At 40.6% G+C, this 17,727-nt stretch overlaps 1 protein-coding gene across 2 annotated transcripts; it reads right to left on the minus strand.

Annotated features, from left to right (window-relative positions):
* Positions 1-3,816: 3,816 nt before the first annotated feature.
* zbtb4 (zinc finger and BTB domain containing 4) lies at positions 3,817-17,292 on the minus strand. 2 transcript variants are annotated; one of them, XM_053512147.1, is made up of 2 exons: positions 17,240-17,292; positions 3,817-13,176 (listed from the first exon to the last, which is right to left on the minus strand). In XM_053512147.1, the coding sequence occupies exons 1-2, from the start codon at positions 17,290-17,292 to the stop codon at positions 8,091-8,093; spliced, it is 5,139 nt and encodes a 1,712-aa protein (XP_053368122.1). In that variant the 3' UTR covers positions 3,817-8,090. The 2 variants fall into 2 exon arrangements, with proteins under 2 accessions (XP_053368122.1, XP_053368121.1); XM_053512146.1 differs by lacking the exon at positions 17,240-17,292 and adding an exon at positions 16,290-16,581.
* Positions 17,293-17,727: the final 435 nt, after the last annotated feature.

The raw sequence follows: 17,727 nt of genomic DNA on the forward strand, positions 1-17,727 counted from the left end.
TACTATGAGTTCTCATCACACTGTTTGTGTGTGTGTGTGTGTGTGTATAGAAATGCTCCTACTTTCACTATTAAACATAGCTCTGTTTTTTACTGTTGATTTTTTACCATGCAACTTCACTAAGTGTTTAAGCGATCTCCATTTATTCATTTAGTCTGACCACATTTGGGGCTGTATTTAATCATTTTTTTTTATTTCCAAGAAGTTGAAGTTTATATTAAGTGCATTATTTTTAAGTCACATCATTCCTTGTTACCATACCGCTGACCCCTCATGGGTAAAGGGATCTACAGCCCTTACCTAGTCATGGCACTCAACACGGTTGTGTCTCAGTCTTTCTCTGGATACCACTTCCAGGATGGTTCATGATTAAAATCCGCTCACCTTCTCGCCACACTCCGGCACTGAATATAAACTGTGGTGATTAGTTGGTTTCCTGATCTTTTCATCACCCGCATGGGAAGGTGAGCATGGGATTGGCTGCTCTTTTATGGGCTGATGATGTGGTCATGAATCATGGCTTGTATTTTAAGTATGCTCTCATCATGGAATTAGTGCGCTGGTATGTGTCAGCTGCAAAGGTAGCAGGTTTCTCTTAAAAGACCTCGTTATGAATATCAGCAGTGTGTACATGGACCATGATGGAGGTCATTTCTGAACACTGTGTAGATGCATGGTTATCTGGTTGTATCTTTCGATCTGTATGTTTTTTTATAGTCTTGTTCTGATATGTTCTGTATTTATAGCAGTTTATCTTATCTCCTTATCAGTATCTGCATATCTGATGCTGTGAGGTGTTGCAACTTTATATGTATTGCACATTACAAAAAAGTGAATCTGTATGTGTTGATTGTATCGGCTCTCATAGGGCATGTTTCCTTTATTATGCCATATAAATTAAAAAAAACCTTGTATTCTCAAAGCAGTGTTTTTAGACTGTATTATTTACATTCCTCAGTATATACACAGCTGACATAATATACTGTATATATATATATATATATATATATATATATATATATATACACACAAGAATAATGTGTAGTCATTGATGTGGCGAAATTCTTAATCCGGAAATTATTTATTTAATATAATTTAAAGGAAGGACTCTCCAGTGTCAGCGCTCTGTAACCGTTTGTAACACCTAACCTCAGGACAAAGAAGTTTATTCTTCTTTGCAGTTTCTGTGTATCATGACAATTCACAGGCATTAACTTGCTTCATAAACGTTCTTTATTTTATACAGTACCTGTTAAAATTTTCTAAACCATGTGTTTTTTTTTCTTTATTGTTTTATTTTATACATTGTAAAACAATGCTAAAGATATCAACACTATGAGAGAGAAATTCACGTTTACATTCTGGACCATTACACAAAGTCACTTTAATAACCATTGCACAAAGTCACTTTTTCTATGCATACTTGCACAAATATTTTCAGGTTCTATTTTTTCTAGTTAAATTTTTATTTACATTTTTTATCATATTTCTTCTATTGATATTTATTACTTATAAGTTTTAATTCTCTTTTTAAGGTCACTGGCGGTCGTGTAAGCATTTCACTACATTTCGTACTGTGTATGACTGTGTATGTGACAAATAAAATTTGAATTTGAATTTGAAATGTGCAGAATTATGGAATTAAGTAAAGAGAAACAAGCTCAGTCCATCTGGAAACATTTTCAAATAGAGGCACAAAAACAATTAAACGTGAATCTACTATGAAACCAGATCTAATGAGGATCAGCCCAGGAAAGGAAGACCAGGACTGACCTCCACAGTACCCCAGAGGAGAAGTGCATTTACTGTAGAGTTAGCAGGTTTAAACATCATCAACTAAGCACTCGGGATCTCAGGCTAAAGCCTACATGAAGGGTTCACAGAGCTCAAGCTCGAGTAGCGGACACATCTTATCATTCAAAGAGATCATAAGATGATTTGATGTTATAGATGCTTTCAGTATTGTTCTACAACTTAGAAAATAATCTAAATAAAGAAAATAATACCAGTAAAGAAAGAGGATTAGATCAGAACGTGAATCTAAATTTTTTTAACTGGTAGAGTGTAAAATATAATAATAATAATTAATTAAATCTTGTCATTGTAGGACTATTGCTGTGGTATAAAAGAGTGTATTCAGTATGAGTCAAGTTTGGACACAGTTTCTAATTTAATGTTTTTTGTTTAGTGATTTCAAAACTATCTAACTAACACATATGGCATTAAGGCCGAAACAAACATGGTATTGGTGCTAAAAAGTGTCTCCCTAGGTGTAGTGTCTGTAACGTTATTGAATTCAAATGTTTCAATAATCTTAATTGTCATTCAGATGAAACTTCAAATTTCGATTTCACATAAAAAGAACATAAACTTGAAAAAAAAAATTCTAAAATGCAAAATTGTTAAAATATTGCAACATAAATTTGACATACAGACACTACAGATTTTTTTCATGGGGGAAAATCCTTAATTTTGCATGGGCTGCAAACACTTTTAGTATCAATACTAATAAAGAAATATGAATATTTAGCATTTTAATTTTGCTCATAAATTTTTGGTGGTTTAAAGCAAGACAGTATAACGCTGAAAAATGGCCGGTTTTGGGGCAAAAATAAAAACCATCTCTCCCAAATAGCTGAAGATTGGTCACTTCTAAATTGCATAATCTTCAGAAGTATCATCTTTGTTTTATAACTTAAAAAAAAAAAAATAAAACTGTGTTTTGGCCTTTAGGTAATTACTTAACAATTTTGTCAGTTGTCATTTTATAACATGAAGGTCAGCTGTTTTGGAATAATTCTTGTAAGAACACTATTGTTCTATTACAGTATAGTGCATTTACAAAACACATCAAGCCCCATGATGAAACTGACTCTCATGAAGACCTTTCCAGGAAAGCGAGACCAAAACTTACCTGTTCTGCAGAGGAGAAGTTCATTAAGCAGAAGAGGCCAATACATCTCAATATCAACTGGTTAAAGGACATTTTTTGTGTATTTTGGATAAACATCTTCAGTATTGTTTGACGTTTTTAAATTCATTATCATTCATTCATTATCGTTTTTAAATTCCAAGGTTGTTCTTGGAATAGTTTGTATTATATGTGGTCATAATTGTGCAGTTTAGGGAATATGATGAACTAATTAAAGAAGTTTATTTTAAGCAACAATACAAACATGACTGAGCAAACAAAAAAAAAGGGTCACATAGGGATAAGAAATACCACAGATGCATGTGGTCACATGGTTTTCTGGTTGTTTTTCGGTTGTTTCTATGACTAAAATAATAATAATAATGCGAGCATTTGGTGGGTTTGACATTCTGGTAGTGCTAAGGAATTCCGAATTTTAAAAGTAATGATAAATTTGCTTCTACCTGAAATATCTAAAAAAAAAACAGCACTTATTATTATATATTATATAAGGTTTAAATATCAGATATAATTAATTTACATTAACCTGTTGTTGATTAGTTCCCTATAACAGCTCTCCGAGCAAGTGTTTTATTCTATACTTATTCATATAGATTTTACTATATCACGTGACGAAGGTCATTCACGATCCTAAACATCTGGATATGAATTTAATGCTAGAGGACTTTTCTTAAAATCATGAATGTCTTTAAAAAAACAAAAAGTAGTCTAAAAGCACATTAACCCTTTTCTCTCTACTTTACTTTTTTAACGTTGCTGTTGACCCAAACATGGTATTGTCTTTAATATTTCCCTTAAAAAACAAACAAACAAAAAAAAATAAAACAAAACAAAACAGGAGAGTTTCGTTGCCTCGACCATGGAACTGATTCAAAACTCTTCAGTAGGTCATCAGGTTAATACTTTATTTGTATGGTTGTAGCATGGACAGAGGGAGACTGAAGAACTAGAGCGAAGGTATAGAGTGAACAAAAAAATATAGATTATTACAGGCTTGATTTGGCAATGTGTTAACAGAACCTTTGTGTGTCAAAAAAAAAACAAACAAAAACAAAAAAAAACAAGAAACAACCAAACATTTCAGGAAACATTTCAGGCCAAATATGTGAACCTCTAAAACAATGGCACGATTGTAGCTTGTACATTTTCACAATACCGGGACAAAATCCATCACATGCCTAAGACTAGACCTGCTGAACACACATACAGTACATAGCTAAACCTTTAGCGATTTGAACTGAAGTCGTCATGTCCTATTGGGGTCTTCTGCTGGTTGCTTCCTAATATTTGCATTCTAGTAAGAGCTTAAACACAAAAAGTGTGTGGGGTGTGTGACCCTTGATACAGTAACTAGGTGCATTCACCTACACTCATTCTGTCATTTCGCTTGTAAAGACCGTATTTTGATGGCAAATATAACTGCCTTGAAATGTTTGTCCTGCTCGCAGGATTCTAGAATAGGTCCTTGGTTATTCAACATTCACATTGTGAGATGATTTTACATAATAATAATAATAATAATAATAATAATAATACACATGGTACATGAAATTACAAATTTGGTTTGGTAATCAAAATTTTGGTAAAGTGCATGATCATAAATTAACGTAATGTCTGTTCTTGGCAGCTTATTTGAAAAAGATTTTAAGGGATTTAAAATCAGGAAACTTGATGTGAGAAATGTATATATCTACTTTTTAGATTTTTGTCCTTTTTTATGGACAATATTATGGACGTATAACAGGATGTTTTCCCTTATGAGCAGTGTTGAGTAAATTAAAAATATTCAAAATTAAAATGTAAAGTTTAAGATTGGATAAAAACAAAATACTTGGGGCTTCTTATGGGCTTTGTCATAATAAAAAAGAACTAATAAAAAATCTAACTTACTACTTTATTTATTCCACCAAAAAAAAAAAAACTTTATTTTAGAGAATTTTTGTGATCTAGCATAACAGTAATTTATTAAAATAATTTATTAAATTTACACAAATTATGTTTATATAACAGTCCTATCATCATCTATTATTAAAGATAAAGTTTGTAATCAGTGTGTAATCAATACACGTCAAAGATAGCTTGAGGAAAAAAATGTGATTCACAGTAACGTTTGTATCAGGTTTATTTCTTTTTTTTTTCTGGTATATCCTGGAAATGAGCTCCGTCTATTGATAGATCGAAGCTGGAATGATTTGAACACAACTGGAATGCTTAGACTAAAATTAGAAAGTTTTTTAAAAAAAAGAGGAATATATATATATATATATATATATATATATATATATATATATATATATATATTAGTTAAAATCTAAAAAAAGTAACTGCGATCTGATGACAGATATTTCTGAAACGTGCTCTTTGATTAATCAGATTGCATGCAATCTGTTCCAACCCAACACTGCTCATGAGGAAAGTGTGTGAGGAGGATTTAACAACAGGTTGGTAAAGATCCAAAACCAAACTTTGATTTGGTGGCAAGCCTCAAGGGATATAGTGCTTGTTTTGGTTTTCCTTTTCCTTAAATGTGCTCTAACACACACACACACATAGACGTACTGACACTCACACACTCACACACGCTACATGAAAGTACCTACACCCAAGAAAAGCAACAAATCTTCTCATTGTGTTCGGAAATGAACAGTGCTGCGGCTTCGACGAGTTCGCTTTAAAAAGACAGGATAAAACGTTCAGTAGCGGTAAGGAGGGGGGAAAATCACAGTGTGGATGATTCGTGTTTGTGGGGAATTTTATAAGTGGACAGCTCGTGCTGTAACTCTGTAAAAGTCACGGAGCACATCGTCATGATGGTGAATGGTCTTAGTTTTGGTTTGGTTTCAGTTTTAAGTTAAAAAACAAACAAAAAAATTGATAGAACGAAAAGAAAGATTCATTGGAAATAGAGAGTTTTACAGCAGATAGTATTTCGAGCCAACCATCAGCAAAAAAAAAAAAAAAAAAAGAAAGGAAAAAAAAGAACCACACATGAGAAAGAAAGCGATGTAATGATTGTTATGGCGATACCAGAGAATAATGAAGAAGCGAGTGCTGCTCATGCGTTATGATTATATTGAATCCAAGTTCCTAGACATGTTTCTAAGTCTACTGTATATATGTGAATACCTCATAGCGGTTCGTTATTACATGTTATTTTTCAAGTCAGAAAACATCTACCATACTGTTCATGTGTTTTTTTTAAACCTCATGACTAAAATTACATTCATATTTGTATGCACTTGAAAGACCACCTTCAAGCACAATCCTCACAAATCCTCACAAATCTCTCTATCAAAAAGGGAAAAATAGGTAAAATAAACAAATTATATTGTTTTAAAAAGATATATATATATATATTTATGTATGTATATATATATATAAAACATGAAAGTTCTAAAGGAGTGTTCAGGCCACTCCAGGTCAGTGAAGAATTTCTTCTTTTTTTGTTTCTTTCTTTCCTTCTTTCTTTTCTTTTTTTTTTTTTAAGTCCTAAGCATTGCAACTCAGACCACGCGCAGACGTCAGGAGGAGCTGACGTCAACTCTTGCTGTTTCTGTGCACTGCAGAGGAGACGTGGAGAGAGACGGTTGGCTAGCCAACATAACCCCTAGCTCACACGGAACAGGCTTCCTTAGATCACGTCTGCCTGAAAAACGCTATTCACCAGCTGCTTAGAGCTTTATTTTTCTGCGACTTTGTAATGGAAGTTCTACTGCCGATAACAGACTCGCTGCACTTTGCTCCACTTCCCTCCCACTCTCTCTGTCGCTCTCATCTGCTTTTTACCTCGGTCTCTCTCAGATTTCAGTCAAGTAAATGGAGTGTCTTTGTGGACACCAGGGGGCACTGGGGAGGAGAAGGCCACTAAACTTATTTTCTTTTCTAGAAACGACGATAAGGTAATTGACGAGTACTCGGATGTTTAAAAAACAAAGAAAGGGAAAAAAAAAAAGATCTTGTGTCCAGTTCTTCACTCGAGCCACCTAACAATCATTCCAACCTGGTCTACAAACATATTGTGTACATGACATTGCAAAATGCAGTCCATCCTTAATTGCCATTAAATTACCAAGCAACCATGATGCTGGTTAGTTTAAAGAAAAAAGAAGAAGAAGAAGAAGAAGAAAAGATCACATATGAACAAACTCCATCCAATATGACATGTAGGTAAGCTATTAAAGTCGTGACTGACAAAGGAAGAACCTCATCTAATTTGTCTACTTGCTGATCTACAAAAAGTTGTAACAGCCTGTCCAGGAATGATGCTCATATATCCGCATCGATATCAATATCCGTTTAACTGAGCGAGGCGGATATAGCACAAACGTTGCTGGCTACAACTGTGCAGTGCATGCACACATCACCCTCAAGACACCCACACACACACACACACGCACGCACACGGTGCAGACACTCACATCGAAGCCAGTACTGAAAATACACACAACAAAACCTACATAATGTTGTTAAAAAGACAGCTACCCCAAACTACATGCATGATGAAAGGTTGTAACACACACACACACACACACACACACACACGATAAACTGCTTATATGCTATTGTCTTCCTTCACTGAACTGAGTGTGTATTTTTCCATTTTAGCCTGAAGAGCTTGGCCCCTATATTACTATACTATTTGCAGTAATAAAAGCCTATATCAGACCTACAAATATGATCATTATTGGTATACTGTCACTAACGGAAAGCACTTTTTTTGTCTTTTTTTTTCCAGAATACACACCCTGTTAGCTGTCCAGATGTATTATTTATACCAGTTATTACAACAAATCTGAGAGGACGGATAACCAAGTTCTAACTCTTCTAAAGAGGGAGAGGAGTGGTGTGTCAGAGGTGCGTTTTTGCCATTGGCAAAGAGAAGAGCTTCACACTGAACCAGTAGCTCACCAGATCAACAGATCTCAACCTCCTCTTTAACCACAGGTCCTGCCTCCAAGCCACCTCTCTATTACTTCACTATATTTAATTTTGTACATACACCTATGTTTTGTTTTGTTTTTTGCTACTTTTCCAAAAAGACTTAAACGTCTGTGCAAGTAGTTCAGTTTACAAACAGCAACAATTCATCTTCCATCTAAAGCCTGGTCCTCTTTTTAGCTGTACAGTATTCCTTCAGTGCTGTGGACTCCACGTACGTTCATGGGTTGTCACTGTTGCGCTTTGTGCTACTGCTGCTATTATATAGGCTGGGGTTCACTACTATAGGGTGTGGCAAAGGGGCACCTACTGCAGCATAGTTGAAAAGAGTGGGTAAAAAGGGCAAGGGCTCGACTTTGTCCCCTGGTGCCATCATATTAAGAGCCATAGGCAGGGTGGCAAGGTTGTACGGGTATGGAAGTAGTTGTGGGCCATAGAGGAGTTGATAAGGATCGGGGTAAAATGGCAGTTTTGTTGAATCAGGATGGGGTACCATCTTCCCCAGTGCACCAAAAGACAAGGGTGCAGAAGGGTACGACATGAGCATCTGGTCCTCCTGTTTCTTACTAGAGCAGTAACCCCCTGGTATGATTAAGGGAAGCGCGTACTCCTGAACAGGATAGCCAGATTCTCTACAGGGATCTCTTGAAGAGGTGCTGTCCTTTGTCTCTGGCTCTGAATGGGGCAGTTGGGGGTGCAGTGCAGAACGAGAAGAGGGGGGTTCACTGCTGTGACCTGAACACGTTGTAAGCACAGATCTTTGTTTCTCAGCACCGTGCATTCCATGATGTGCTTGGTTTGTCTCTAAATGTGACCGCAACTGTAGGTTTAAAGGTCTTGGAGAGTGACAAGGGGACTGTGGGTGCAGTTGTGGGGGTCCTTTGTGAGTGGTTTGAATGACAGAGCATGTGGGAGAGGGCACAGGGCTCAGTGGCTCCTCTTTGGGCACTAGAAGCATCACATCCTCCGTAGAACGGATTTTGTTACTCGAGTACTGGTATACAGTTTGCTGGGAAAACTCCCTTTCCCTTGCCAGTATCGTTGGCATGGACAAATCCTCTGCTTGGATCCTGCAAGCTGTTCTGGATACTCGAAGATCTTGAGCCTCTTGTGCAGTCTCTTTTGAAGGATCACTAATGTGAACATCACTGTGTTGCTGTGTTTCTACCTCTTGATCGCTCAACACCTTCTCTTTGACTGATTGTAATGCAGTAGATAGAGATGGATCTGCTTCTGTTCTAACATTTTCTGCCATTTGGACTTGACATACATGGTTTGGTCTTTCTGTGGGTGTAAGGCTTCTCCTCCTCTGATCCTGTACGTCTAGACTCCGTTTCTCGGGAGTCCGGAAGTCCAGGCATTCTGCTCCATTCATTGCCAACACACTGGGGAGACTAGGAGAAATTACCTTTGGCCTTTCTGGTGTTGGGCTGAGTCTAACTGGGGAAGATACAGTGCTCAAATGTGAACTCTGGATTTTGTCAAAAGCTGCTAACTTTGGACTTTCACCAGTAGCTAATCTTTGGTGCTCTTCATTCCATTCCTTTGCCAGTCTCTGTGTGTGTTGAGAACCTGATTTGAGATTTGAGATGATAACTGGTATGGGTTGCGCATGCCTAGGTGTATTGTCCAAATCTGTCCTTTGAACTTTATCTACTTCTGGTACAACAGTATTATGACATTGAATGTCCAGCACTGGCTGTATGGTCTCCGTAGTGTTGCCTAGCTCATGCCTCTTCAGGTGACAGTTTAGTGCAGCAGCAGTCTTACAAACTTTATCGCACTGTGAGCATGTATATCTAGTCAATGGTCTTCTTCCCAAGCGAGCGACACTTCCCTTTTCTAAGAACCGCCTGTTTAATACACTGCTTGTCTCCTCTAATTCCATCGAATTTTCCTTGCTTGATGACTCTGAATTACATGAAGCAGAGGTAGACAGGGGTTTATTTTTTGGGTGACTGGTTCTTTGATGTTCCTCTAATTTGGTCTGAGAAGGAAAAGTAGCTCTGCAAAGCAGACACACAAACTCGAATAGATGTGTTAGCTCATGTTTGTCTCGCTTCCTTGAGCTAGAAAACCAGCGACCACAAGATCCACATTCAGATGCCTGGTCTCCAGACCAACGTTGCTTGATGGTAGGGGAAACTGTGTATTGGGGATTCAGATTGGATTGGGATGAAGCTGTGGAGAAAGAAAGATCATGCTTTCCAGTACCCTCCTTCTCTTCCTCCTTCTCTTCTGTTGTGGGAATACAAGGAGGTTGAGTATCATCTTTGATCTCCTTCTGATGAAAAACTTCATTTTCCTCCTCTTTAACTTCATCTTTTTCTTCTTCCTCTTCCCCATCGCCCTCTTTGTTTACATCATCCATTAGTCTTTCTGCTCGCTTCATCAGCCGCAGTGATCGTTTGTAGTGCATTTTGCGCTGCCAGCTCTTGATCTTCTGCATATGCAAAGCCTTTCTCTTGGGCTTATATGAATAATAGGGTCTCCACAGGTTGTCTTCACCATCGTGATCATTTCTATCCTCCCTGACTTCTTGTCGTAAGAAATACTTCCTCACCTTGCCTGGCAGTTTAAAATCTCTTTCTTCCTGGCTAGAACTGCGATGACTGTGATGCTTGCGATGATGATGGTGGTGGTGGGTATGTCGTGGTTCTCTCTGGTCTCCATGCAGGAAGTTGCCCTTTTTGTCTTTACTTGTTGGACCTTTGTCTCTCATGAGGTCTGTCTCAGATATACTCCTTTTGACAATAGCCTCTTCCCCTATGCGTACAGTGATTTGACAAAGAGGCCCACTTCCTTTGACCTCTGAACCCACAGATATGGGAACCACCTTGCTAGACTCACTCTTGTTATGAGCTTTTCGTCCCTTGTGAACCTTTTCAGTTGGCTGTTGGATTTTTGAGACTTCTGCACATGTGCCAGTTGTGTTCCACATACTATGGCCATGTGTATGATCTTTCTGTGAATGCTTTTTAAGTGTTTTTTGCAAACTCTTATCCATTGCATGACTGCTCTCAGAAGTACATTTTCCATTATCAGAAAGGGTCTTATCTCTTTGCACAATGACAGAGGATGGGAGTGCTGTGCTATGCATGATGACTGAGGGTTTGCTATGTCCAAATGTGATGACAGAGGAAACTGCCGTCTCCGGGTTTTTGACATTTTTAGTTTTGATGCTGCTGTTGCCAGAGTGATGTAAATCTGACCTTTCCTTCTCACTGACCTCTGCTGATACCTCTGGCTCCACTGTTGCCAGCTTCCTGCACTGCTCTGTGTCCATCTTGATGAGGAAACGCTCAGGATCTGGCTTAATGTCTTGCGGATGAATATCTTTAAGAAAAGAGTCCAGTTTACTGGCACCAAGACTTGAAGGGAGGCTGCAGCCTAGAGGCAAAGGTAAAGTAGATGACGGGTCAGCTTTGAGCAGGCCATCGGCCAAAGCCTGGTTGTATGTCCTATAGGGCCGTTTTTGAGAGCGCATAGGTAGTAGGCGGTACAGTTTAAGTGCATTAACCTTCTGTTTATAGCCTCCATTGGCTGTCTTCTCACTTGAGATAAGGCCAGGACTAATGCCATGGAATGCTTTCTGGTGCGTCTTGAGGTTGTAGTAGGTGGGAAAGGCCTCCCAGCAGAATATGCACTGGTATCGCCTCTCACCAGTGTGCCACACCTCATGTTTGGTGCGGTATTCTGCAAGAGCAAAAACCTTGTCACAATAGTGGCACGGGTACTTCCGACGCCACGAGTGCACATTAGAGTGGCGCTTGAGACTTGACAAAGTCATGTAGGAGCGCTCGCACACTGAGCAGAAGTAAATGATATGTCCATCAACAATCTTCACAAAGTGATCCTCATCCCTAAGGGCATCACTGTGAGACAGTGCCCTGGCATGATGTCCTTGGAGACCTCGTGCTTTCTTTATGGGTCGTCCAGGTCCTGTCTCCTGCCCAAGCTGCTCTGGCTCTGTTGCCTCATTTGATTTCTCCACATTCCCCTCCTCCAAAGGTTCCTGTTTAGGCTGGATAGAGAGAGCTGGCAGTGCTTGCCGACAGGTTGCCTCATGGGACTGCAGTCTTTTATTATGGATAAAAGATTTACCACAATGGCGGCAGCTGAGAAGTCGTCCACCCCGATGAAGACGCATGTGCACAGTGAGGGACGAGGCGGTGCTGAACAGACGGTGGCATACCCCACACAGCAGCTCTGGTTTTGGCACTGCTTGATAGGAGTCATGGAAAGATGGAGGAGGAAGGGTCAACGGAGAGACAGAAGGGGGTGAAAGAGGAGGAGGGCTTGATGAAGATGATGGTGGGTTTATACTGGGAAGCGGGAGGCTCAGTTCAACATGTAGGCTGTTTCCTTTACGTTTTTTGCCTTTTGCGCTTTCCAGGTCCTTTGTCACTTGACCCTGGTAGGCTCTTGCGCTCAGGTTGAACAAGATATGTGCAGTCTCTGTTGTTGAGTGTTCTGGATAGTCATTAGGCAGACTAGCTCCAGATGTCTCTCTTGAGTAGTCCATTTTAGCAGATGTGTGCAATGCAGATGTTGGAAAGTGGGGGCCACTACCAGCCACAGAAAAAGACATAGTGGATTTGCAGTTCTTACTGACAGGTGCAGTCAAATCAATGGGGAGGGTGGAGGAGGAAGAGCAGGATAGGTATTCAGATTTCGATCCTTTTGATAAAGGTTTGTCTCTGAGATTTTCATCCTTCCATGCAGTGCTATTTGAAGCATCCCTATCAAATGGTATAGAAGACGAAGGGGGATGAATTATCGGACAGTGCTTTTGTGCAGAGAAACCTGGCAGTCCAGCGCTGATTGGAAAACTGAGGGATATCCTTGTTGTTTTTGTACCATCCACTTCATCCGTCCCTTCTCCCATCCTGTCTCCTCTCATCTGCTTATTTTTGTGTTTCATTTGAGTCTTTTCCTTTAGTCCCTTGAGACACTTTTTAAGGCCAAACACTTTAAACAGACCCTTAAGGAAGCAAGATGCGTAAATACAGTTCTGTAAGCTCAGAAATATTGAACAGAGCGAGGTAAACGTTAGAAAAGTGTCCACCACTGGAACGGAAGATTGCCAGCCATTCAGGAAAGGAGTAGACTCAGTTGGTGAAAAGCTCAGTCCTTGGATGTGAATGCTGTACACAGCGATGATTCTTACTTGGACGTTGAATTGAGTTTTCACAAAGATTAAAGCAGGGCCAGACAGGTGCAGTTCATTTAGCTCCAAGGGTACGATTCTGGTATGGAGGGGGTGCCAGCCGTCCATTCTGGACACCACGACCCCGCCCCCAAACCTGAAAAACAAACAGAAAAGTGTTTAAATAACCAGGTATTTAAGTACCTAGTGAAGATGACAAAAGCATGGCCTCTCAAAAACCAAGCTTGACTAACGCACTTAAACAGCATACATTTCAAATAAATAAAAACACACACTGCATTAATTTTTTGTTTCAGTCATCTTAATTTTTATGTTTCAATTTGACAAAGTTGGAAACACAGTATCGCTGCTCCACAGCAAAGCTTTCACTTCTTGTTCTTGAGTTGATTTTTATTATTTGTCAGCTTAAAAACTAAGAATGTTGATGGCATATTTCTACAAACATGTGCAAGGTAGCATATGTTAAAGATCTGACAGAAAACTGTGTATGTGTGTGTGTGTGTGTGTGTGTGCGTGCATGCAGGAGACAACGCTTCCTCTAATCCACGTTTTATATATCATTCATAGAAGAAAGACAAAGTTCACAACAATTGTTGTCTTTTCAATCAATATGGTATTTTTTGTCACAATATGTGTTAGCTCAGTAAATTCTGGCTTCTTATGAAATCAAATAAGCATGTCCATTTTGTTTAAGTTATCTGCAATTATGCCGCACATGAAAAATCCCCAGTCATGCTTTTCTGCCTGTGTTTTAGCCAGGCAGGCAGGCCTCTGTAAAATTCCACAAGCAGCCCTGAACACACTGAAACTAGGTCAGCACTGTTATTGCAGAGCGAGAGCGAGAGAGACGGAGAGAGGCAGTGAAAAAAAAGGCAGGCCAGAGACAGGAACAGCCAAACACATAGACACACGAGCGCGCACGCACGCACACACACACGAACGAACACACACACACACACACATTAACAGGGACAAGCACACACAAGCACATACTCTCCACCACAGCCCTGCACACACCTAGCACATTTGCAAGACGCATACCAACCGGTTTGCCTGTAAACAAGCCGCCTGACAGGTAGCGTCACCAGAACACCACAAACATAGCCACTGACAGTATAAAGGAAGTACTAAAAAAATAGCGCTGTAATTATAAATGTTACATAATCTACAGTGACAGGAAGTGCACAAGAGGAAAAGCTAAAGATGTCAAGGCAAGCTGTTTGTCAAGCGGATCGGTTATCTCTTTTATTAAACGTATGGGTGAAATATTAAGGAATCAGTGACCAAACACTGCACCTGCTTCAGTCCATGTGAACATGACAGCCTCAGAAGAGGGAAAGAAATGCTTACAAGGGGTTCCACATGTCAAAATTTGTTTCGTGCTATGGATGAGGAAATGCATCTGTCCCTGTTTCCGTCACCCTTTGTGCGTGACGCACACACTGCCTCTCAACAAGCCGTCCTTAGCTCAAGAGGCTGGCCAAGCGTGACAGGGGCTTTACCGCCTCCCTCCCTTTCATCCCCAGCACTCCGGCTCCCCCTCTACTCGAATATGCAACCGCCTGAAACAGTTAGGGAGACAAACATTCGAGGCACTGTCTGTACCACCCTTAAAAATGTCCTGTCAAAGTAATGGTGCGAAACAAGTCTTGATGTGAGTCTCTCTATGTTTTTTTTGCATCTCATACACCGCTCGTTAGCAACTGACAGAACAGGTTAGGAAGGAAAGGAGGGAAATCTGTGAAATGATGTCATTTTAGTAAAAAAGAAGGTTATGTTAGATTGTGTATCGATATATGTGATATCCTATATTTTTCATGTTGTCATTAGTACTGGGGAAAAAAGTAAACTACGAAGGCCTTTGGTTTCCATCAGGCCTGCGACTCCAGGCTAGGCAGAACCGGACTGTGAAAAGGGGGCTGTGACTAGATCCTGAACTCTAAACAACCCCCCTGGCCAAAAAAACATGGCTGAGCCGGCCAGAAGGAAAGGGGAGGAGAGGAGAGATGGAGATGGTGGAAAGGAGTTAGACCAGCCGAGCAAAAACAGGGTGGGAGTTGGAGGTATGGACGGGGAAACCCTGTCCTATATCTTTAGGATGCTCAGGTGCTGACTGTGTGTCTTGATAAGCCATGCTCCAGTGGCTGTACCCATGGAAAATGCCACGCTTGGCATGGTCTGCAAGTGACTCCAATAATAGTTTAACTGCAAAAGTCTACTAAAACGTTTAGGGGGAAGGAAGAGGTTGCAATCTAGGTACGAATAAGCAATCTAGCAAATCTAGCAAAACTATTTTCCTAGGAGCGTATAAACTTGTCAGGGAGTCCCAATTGACACTTGGTCGTCATGTTATTATTTAAATCTGTAAGCTTTGAAATGTGAAAATGCAAAAACGTTTGGGCCATGACAAGCTCAAATACAACCAAAACACCCCCCGCACCATCACCACCACCACCACCCCCCACACACCCAGATAAATGTTTAGTAAATGAGCAAACTGCTCGCTCCTACATCATGATCCCTCCGAGTCCTACGGCCCGTTTCAAACAGGCGGTACACATAAAAAAAAAAAAAGGAACGTGATGTATCTTTAAAACATTTAAACATCCTAAAAAAAGAGAAAAGAAGCAAAAAAAAAAAAAGAATAACATGCGTGGCCATTTTATATGCATCATATTCGTCTCATCTGTACGTTCACAGTTTCACACACCGAAACTTGTACCATTTTAGTCATTCCCAACTAAACGTAGACTTGCTACAAAACGCTATGTGGCGCAAATTACAAGTACTTCTAAAATCTATGAAATATATTCCTTTAGAAAGAAAAAAAATAATACACGTCTTAGTTTCGGCTAAATCGGAGTGACTCATCGGCCGTGAAAAAGAACTGCGTGGTTGAGCCACGAGAGGAGAGGATAAGGGAGGCAGGCCTTGTTTAGCACCACACACACACACTCACTCGCGCACACAAACAGTCGCACTTCCACATACGCACAGACGCACGCACACAGGCATGCTCGCGCACACACAAACAGGACAACACTCCTCTCGTCTCGCTTCTCCTGTCCTACGCAGGACCCAAACAACAACAACAACAACAACAACAACAACAACACCAACAACAGCCGATATGATAGTGGTGAAGAAGAAGAGCGCGGGCGCAGGAAGAAGAGAAGGACGAGAAAAGAGAAAAGAGTCTGACGGTCTCTTCATTTCTCCACCAGGCAAGCACACAACAAGACTACGTACCTCGAAAAACCTCCTGCTGCATCTCTGCTGCGATCTGTTCTCTCTCTCTCTCTCTCTCTCTCTCTCTCTCTCGCCCTCCCTCGTTCTGTGTGTGTATGCTTGTCTGTGCCTGTGTGTGAGAGAGAGTGTGTGTTTGCGTGTGTGTGTGTGTGTGTGTGTGTGTGTGCGCGTGAAGGAAAGAGCGCAGGCAGCACTATGTAGAAACGGAGGGCAGGGACGACGCGCGCACTCCAGAATCTCCCCCTCCTTCTCTCCTTCTCTTCTTTTCTCTCTCGCCTGCTCTCTCGCCACACACTCTTTCTCCCTCTTTTTGCACTTCACTTTGACTCGGACACACGATTCCAGGGTGTTCCTTCTTTCCCCTGGTTTCACCAACTATCCCACCGGTTTTTTTTTTTTTTCCTCCCTTTTTATCACCCACCCCTCTCTCATCATTTTAATTCAAGTTCCCCCCCCCCTCCACCCCAACCCCCTAATATTTATTTATTTATTTATTTATTTATTTATTTTTAGGTGGGGGGGGGGACGAGGACGAGGACGAGGACGGGCTATTGTTTTTTTATACGTGCACGCTTGTGTGCTCGATGTAGCCCGTATTACACAAAGCCGGGTGATAGCGTTGCAAGCGAACGAGCAAGGGAGCAAGCGAGCGAGGGAGGGAGAAAGAGAGAGGGAGAGCAAGAGGACGCCATTTAAGCAGTTTGTTACGAGCACTGCCAGTCCCCAAAATGGCTGAAAACAAACAGGAGCCATGCCAACAGGAAAAAAAAAAAAAAAAAACTGGGCACAGAATAGACAAAGGGAAAAGAGTAAAAGATTAAAAGAGAGGAGTGGAGAGAGAGAGAGAGAGAGAGAGAGAGAGAGAAGACAATACTTTGCTGAAAGCAGAACTCTTTAAATGAACTGAAGGAGTTGAAAGGAAAGAGGGATCAAAGTGGGGGAAGACGTACGCGTGGACATGCCCTTTTCCATTCCGTTTCCTTCTCGGTTTACTGCCCTTCATAAAGACCTGCAGGTTTATGGTGAGTGGCAGGCGAAGGAGCCAAGTAAACATTTTGAAGTTCCTGCAGGAGCGGCCGCAGGTCAGAGTCTGGGTTTGGTGACCTGAGTAAAGCACGCACACACACACTTAGAGCCTTGTGACACCTTCTATATATATATATACAGTACATACAGCATGTATGAAACCCATATGGGAAACAACGGACGCTGCATTTAAAGCCATCTCCACATACGCATCTGCATGGAAATGTCCATCAGTGTGTCACTCAGACATGTGCGTTCATGTTAGCCATGGAAGTCTCGTCGTACACGACATGGGCAGAACTTTTCACTCATCTGCATGCTGCTTGTCTACTGTTACTATTATAATCCCACTATCTGGCGTCACACAGAAGAAGTTCCACTTTGAGTCTGGCTTCTCGCTCGTGTCTTCGCT

The sequence above is a fragment of the Clarias gariepinus genome, chromosome 14 (assembly GCF_024256425.1).
Source record: "Clarias gariepinus isolate MV-2021 ecotype Netherlands chromosome 14, CGAR_prim_01v2, whole genome shotgun sequence".
Taxonomy (NCBI): domain Eukaryota; kingdom Metazoa; phylum Chordata; class Actinopteri; order Siluriformes; family Clariidae; genus Clarias; species Clarias gariepinus.

What these genes read in the sequence shown, in the direction of transcription:
- zbtb4 (XM_053512147.1), bottom strand. Translation starts at nt 17,292, where the DNA reads ATGAAGGGCAGTAAACCGAGAAGGAAACGGAATGGAAAAGGGCATGTC. An exon ending in GGAAAAGGGCATGTCCACGC is followed by an intron (nt 13,177 to 17,239) that starts GTACGTCTTCCC and finishes TTTGTTTTTCAG; the next exon opens with GTTTGGGGGCGGGGTCGTGG.